We start from the raw sequence: 6,837 nt of genomic DNA, 5'->3' as shown, positions 1-6,837 counted from the left end.
TACAAAATTCTTTCATCCATTGATGGACGCTTAGGTTGATGCCGTATTTTTGCTATTGTGAATAGTGCTATGATAAACACGAGAATGCAGGTATCCCTTTGATATACTGATGAAATAAATATATAATATATTTCTTTCCCTTTGGGTAAATACACAGTTAGTTTGTATGGTACATCCTTTTTTTTTTTGGCGGGGGGGGGGACAGAGTCTCACTCTGTTACCCAGGCTGGAGTGCAGTGGCGTGACCTCGGCTCACTGCAGCCTCTGTCTCTTGGGTTTAAGCAATTCTCCTGCCTCAGCCTGCCAAGTAGCTGGGATTACAGGCATGCGCCACAATGTATGGCTAATTTTTATATTTTTAGTAGGGATGGGGTTTCACCATAGTGGCCAGGCTGGTCTCGAACTCTTGACCTCAGGTGATCCGCCTGCCTCAGCCTCCCGAAGAGCTCAGATTACAGGTGTGAGCCACTGCACCCAGCCATAAGGGACATCTATTTTTAGGTTTGTTTTCTGAGAAATCTCTACACCAGGCTGGGCATGGTGGCTCACACTTGTAATCCCATCACTTTGGGAGGCCATTTGGGTATTCTCTTTTGTGAAATACCCATTCACATCTCTTAGCCATTTTTCTAATTGGGCTTTCTGTGTTTTTCTTAATGAGTTTTAAGAGTTCTTTACAGTTTATGGTACTGGTTCTCAGACTTTAGCCTGCATCAGAATCACACTTAGGTTGCTCGCTTCAGTAGCACATATACTAAAATTGTAATGATACAGAAGAGATTAGTATGGCCCCTTTAAAAAAAATCACCTTAGGGCTTGTTAAAACACACATTCCTGGTCCCCACCACCAGAGTTTCTGATTTAGTAGATCTGGGGTGAGGCACAAAAATGTGCATTTCTAATGAGTTCCCAGGTGATGCGCTATGCTGCTGGTCCAGGGACCACACTTCGAGAACCATTATTTAATAGTGATTTCAGTGTAACAGCAATAGACATTTCTTGTTAGTTTTGGACAAACTCATCTTCAAAACCAAAACCAAAAGCAAAAACCTCAACCATTTAATACTGCTCAAGCCTGAGGCATAAGCTAATACTGTTTCTTCCTAGAAGGGCACAGATGGACTTGTTTAAATAGCAACTGCTTCAAACTGTCTGAAACCCACTGAAATGTACCCGTTAGAATATTTGGTACACCTAATTCGCCAAGAGAACCGGTGGATGATAGAAGGTATCCTTTGATCCCGTATTTTTCGATCTGAGGAAAACTCACTGGCATTCATCAGCAAGAACATGAGTCAAGAATCCCTCGAAGCCCAGAAATACAGATCTCTGAATGGAGATGAAAACTATCATTTATTTCAACTGAATTTAGTTTCATTAAAAAATTCTATGACAACATTAAAACAGAAACAGGATGTTTATATGACTGTCTTTAACCTCAAAAGTCCAAATAAACATATAGACATTTTGAATATAGCTAACGTTTTAACAAACCTCATTATGATCACCATTGTAATTTCAGTCACCTAAAATACGAACCATGACTATTAATAAACATTTACTGTGTGTGGTTTATTGGAGTGAACATTAACCATACATTTATTTCTAAGTACTAGGAGTTGAACAGCTACTACAGTCAATGTATTTTGGTAGTTAGCTGTGTGTGTGCTTTTTAAGGCTTCACTCAATAAAACATCTGTTGCTCTCTGCTGATGAGTCAAAAAACTTGCTATATGACGGACACATATATGTATACAAACAAATGCACACGTGTGCATGTCTATATACATAAATGCAATTTCAGGGACGTGTCACCTTATTCTGAGAGGTCATGAGACTCCAAACCATAATAGTAAAACCTTTAGTAAACCGAACTCAACATGTTACAGCCACCACCATCAAGAAAAATTAAAGACCCACAGTTCAAATAAAGTACAACAGGTCCCAGGAAGTATTGTGGTTTGTTGATTCATTCAACAGAAAGCCCAAATGACAATGCTATTAGTGGTCAGAAGTAAACTAACCTGGACAGGCTCATGAAAATGAACCCCTGGATGCATCCTGAGAACATACTGCATAATTATAGTCAATGCTTGCAACAATTTTCAGTTTGTCTCATCATGTTAGCAGAGCCTATTCATGCAACTTAGAAAGGATTTCAATAAAGCCTAAACCAAAAGGCTTACAGTCAACAGAGGGTTAGCCTTCCATAAATGAGAAATCCAAAAAAGAATGATGCCACGTATTTCAGGAATGTCGGTTAGAGGTTTGGCCTTGTTGGGAAGTGTCATGATGCTGAGTCTAAAACTGCAGCAGTTACCATGTCCAAGTCATGCAACTCTAAAGGAGGATGGATGGTCACATTTGTGTCCTTCAGTATCAAAGCACCTTTAAGGGCCTCCATTTTGAGAAAGTAATATTTTCTCTTGCTTCTCTTTTAGAACATATGATAAAATATTGTCCTTCTATCCTTTAACCATATATCCTTTTTTTTTTTTTTTTGGTGGGGAGTAAGGGTTACATACTCCCTACTACTATGTCCCAAACTTTTTCTTTTTGTTGTTCCTATTGGTTTTAACTGTACTATTTTCTAACAAGAAGCCTTCAGAGGAAATAATGGATCCTAGTTATGTCAAAGAAAACAATGCAACAAAATGGCAACTTCACAGTCTTCAAGTAAATAGAATCCCTGATATACATGGAAATTAACATGTAATTTTGGGGGCCGTAAAAACAACAACAAAAACCTGTGACAACTTTGTCCTACTCCTTTAAAAATGAGCTTTGACTCTGTAGTTTCTTAAGGCACAAAACCTGATAGACAGCATTTAACTGGTGGCCTGCAACTCTGATTTGGATTTTAGAAAACAACTATTGACATTTAAATAAAAATAAACCATTTTGTTAGAGCTGGAGATCACTGGATAAGTTGGGAGAAATATTCAAATGAACAGGCATCTTGTATGTATAAATATTTGTTGCCAAAGTAAAAAAAAATTACAATGTGGTTTACATAGTCCAAAAACTAGCAGAAAACACCTTCGGAACAGACTTGACGTCTTGGTTGGATTCACAGTGCTGTCTCGAAAATAGTTAAGGTTGAGGGCTGTCCATTGGAAGTGTTTGTAACCATATGGTCAGTGTGACCAATATGTGGATAATTTCTTTTGAAGTATACCTGCCAAAAGAAAAAGAAAAAAAAAAAAGGCAAGCATAAAAAGAATGTTTCAAAATTTTAAAGTCCTCCTCCCTGAAACAATGCACTTCTGTGTCCACTTCTTCATGTGAAGCAGATCATATCCCTCACTGAGGCACAATTTAAGAACAGGGATGAATCTACTGAAAGAGGAATTAGCCCCACTAGAACCCTCAGCAGGGCTGGGTTAAATGCCAAACAACCTGTAGATCCATTTTAGTTCCGATCACTCTGATTCATAGATATGTTTTATCTCTGTATTCAACTGATAAGCAGAATCATTTTACTGACTCAAAACCTGGAGATAAATTAAAAACAGGGTGACAAAGAGGCTGGGAAATCTAGCGTCTGCACGAGGGTTTCTCATTTTCACACATAAAATGAGCACAATAGATTTGGATGTTAATATCAAGTTGTAATCCCTATATTTTATAAACTCTGATTGACAAGCATTGAAATGCTGGCGTATATGTATGAAACATCCCGGCGTTTAATTTGTGCGGCAAAGCAGTTATAGGGCCTATAGAAATGTGGTCTGTGGATAGTGGCCCACAATAATGAAAAGAGAAGCAAAAGCTTTAACAATGACTCCACCAAGCAACTTCTCTAAAATGTAAGATGATACCAAATAATAGGACAGTTCTTTGCCAAGCCTTTGAGTTCCTGAATTCTTGCAATTTCTAGCTGAACTAGAAGAGATACAGGTTTTCTGATAAACGTATAATCAGAACATAAAGGAAATGAAATGCTGTCAAGTTTCTCTGTTCCGCGATCATCAGTTTTTAGTAGCTGTATCCTATCTTGGTTCCTTGACAGATGCGCATAACAAAATGAAATAATGTCAAGACTTGTGAGCTCTTATCTCAAAATGTGTTTGGGTGAAAAAGGACTTCAAATGTAATTTTTTTTTCCCCAAAGAAGAATGTGAAAAGTTTTGTTTGAGTCTTTAAAACAGAAAATGTAGCAACTATCTGAGGCTGACACGTGTCAGCTGGGTCTCTTAGTCATACGATTCTGGATCTATTTTATAAAATCTTGCTCCGAGTATATTTGTGGGTGCTGTCAACAAAGTTATCACTGGAGATAATGGGCTTCACATACAAAAAAGAAAGTGCTGAGACACCTGCCTACATATTAAGTGTACTTTCTTTTTCTCTCACTTCTTGCATGCTTGTTACTCCAGAAACATTACATATAACACACTATATATTAAAATGTCACTTAAGGAGAAAATAAATCGTCCAATAATGCTGGAATGCCACCAGAGGAAACCTGAGGCTATTTCCATTATAATGCAAGTGTTCAAAAACAAGACTTTTCAGGGGATAATTTCATATCATCTCCCTCTCCCACTTTTTAAAGCTAGCCATATTTTGTGCGGTTATAGATTTATGTACTCCAAAAAGGCTATTCCTTAGTGAAACTAAAAACAACCAAAAGAACAAATAGACATTCACATCACTTTCTACTGCTTGATAGCCTTCCCCAAATAGGATGTTTCCTTCTGTGTAACACTCTTGATGTATTTTTTTTTAATATAAAGAAAGTGTTGTTATTAGCAATTTTAAACCCAAATGGTCTTAGCTTCATCGTCTGAAATACTTAGTCAAAAACAAATCCTGTGTATATAGTCTTTGATTTGAGCTTTCTTTTTCTCTTCTGCTACCAGGTTTTGTAACACACTGTGGGTAACAGCACAGGTGAGATAAAACATCTTCTTTACAGTGCAGGTGATGAAGGGAGTTGAGATTACTGAACCACTTTTAGCAAAGCCCTCATGTTGTAAGCTATGTCTGGGATGGACAGGTCCGGTCTCAGCTCTCTGGAGATTCATTGCTGATCCTGGAAAAATTACCTAACCACTCTCTCTACCAGCTGCCTCATCTGTAACATGAGATAACAATAGCCTACGTCACAGGAACTGATTAATGGCCACAGACAACAGATTGAAAACCTGCCACATTAGTGTTGGGTGTCATGATGAACGCTGCTCAGAGAAGTGGCCCCTAAGTACACAGAACGTGGCAGTATCGCCTGGCTTGAAGGATGAAGACAAAGCATCTAGGAAACCCTCTGGTGCATCTTTTATCTTTACAGAATCCCAAAGCTGTGGCTGAGACAATTTCAGCTGAGTGAATATGGTAACCTGGGAAGCAGAAAGGCAGAACTGAAAGATCATAGAAGTCGGAGTATGAACACCTTTAAACTGGTGGCTTTGAAAAGTTACTCAGGCCTGTAAGCTCAGCAGTGTGGGAGGCCGAGGCAGGCGGATCGCTTGAGGTCAGGAGCTTGAGACGAGCCTGGCCAACATGGTGAAACCCCATCTCTACTATAAATACAAAAATGAGCCAGGCATGGTAGTGCACGCCTGTAGTCCCGGCTACTCAGGACCCTGAGGCAGGAGAATCACTTGAACCCAGGAGGCAGAGATTGCAGTGAGCCAAGATCACACCACTACACTCCAGCCTGGGTGACACAGTGAGACTCTGTCTCAAAAAAAAATAATAATAAAAATTTTTTAAAAAGTTACTCAGCTTCTTTTACTTTAGCATTTTCATGTGTCAAAAGGGGATAACAGCAGCAGGTTAGAAGGACTCTGAAGCTTAAGGGAGACAATGCCATAAGCGTTCATGTTTGTGGCAAGAAGAGTATCAGTGAGTATGGGAAACCTTGTCCCTCTTTTCCTTCTTTTCTTGAGTTTGCTCCATTATAATTCCTCTAATGTAGGTTGAAACTAAGTTCAGTATTTAAACTCTAGCTCATCAGTGAAGCCACCATAACATAGCTAGATTTTACTAAAAGCAACAGAGCAATACAAGCTCCCCCACGTGGACGAAGGAGAGCGACTGGGCTTTGATTGACACTGCATGCCTAAGATACCATCTGATGTGTTGAGTTCAGGCTCAAGACCCTGTCAGTCCATTTTTACTGATGTGTATGGCCCTAATTCAATCACAGTAACTCTCATGGCCTCAAGTTCATCATTTTTAAATCCAGTCTAATTTTGGTGTACATAATTGGCATGAATATTGTCAAAGTCAAAGAGTAATGGAGACTTAGAAAGGACTTCTGCTTTTAAGATAATGGAGTAATGAATTTTCTGTCTTTCTCCTTTCAGAAACCACTCTAAGCATTAAAGATATTCATTAATAAAAAATAAGCTAAATCTTTGTTGAATTAAGAGAGCTTGAATGGTAAAATACCATGCAGGGCTGCCATATGCAACTGGAACCAGCAGAGCTGTGGCCAGGCTGAGAAGATGTCTATGAAGAGCAGGCCTCAACAATCATAGGAAAGGAAAGTTCTCCAATTAATTGGAGGAACACTAAGGTATGTCAATAAACAATCAAAAAGAAACATCTTTGACCTATGTACATTGGTGAGGTCCTGACAGAGAGAGATTGCAATTGCCCAATTCTGTAAGCTAAGGAGGAAGAAAGGCAAAACATGCATTCTCAATTTCACACACACACCCACCCACCCACACCCAGCCCCCCCACCCACACCCATACACACACCCCCCACCCACACCCCCACACCCACCCACACCCCACCACACCCATACACACACCCCCACACACGCAACACACCCACCCACATACCCCACACACACCCACACCCCACACCCACCCACATACCCC

General features: G+C 39.5%; 1 protein-coding gene across 1 annotated transcript in view; it reads right to left on the bottom strand.

Moving 5' to 3' along the window:
- Positions 1-1,330: 1,330 nt before the first annotated feature.
- Positions 1,331-6,837, bottom strand: part of LOC113219596 (multidrug resistance-associated protein 4-like) — a 287,215-nt gene continuing 281,708 nt past the window's right edge. The window contains exon 31 of the mRNA XM_026446541.2: positions 1,331-3,178. Within this exon, the coding sequence (XP_026302326.1) occupies positions 3,071-3,178 (108 nt within the window). The 3' untranslated portion in view covers positions 1,331-3,070. The remainder of the gene's footprint in view (positions 3,179-6,837) is intronic.

The sequence above is a fragment of the Piliocolobus tephrosceles genome, chromosome X (assembly GCF_002776525.5).
Source record: "Piliocolobus tephrosceles isolate RC106 chromosome X, ASM277652v3, whole genome shotgun sequence".
NCBI classification, from domain to species: domain Eukaryota; kingdom Metazoa; phylum Chordata; class Mammalia; order Primates; family Cercopithecidae; genus Piliocolobus; species Piliocolobus tephrosceles.
This window is presented reverse-complemented; position numbering and strand designations above follow the sequence as displayed.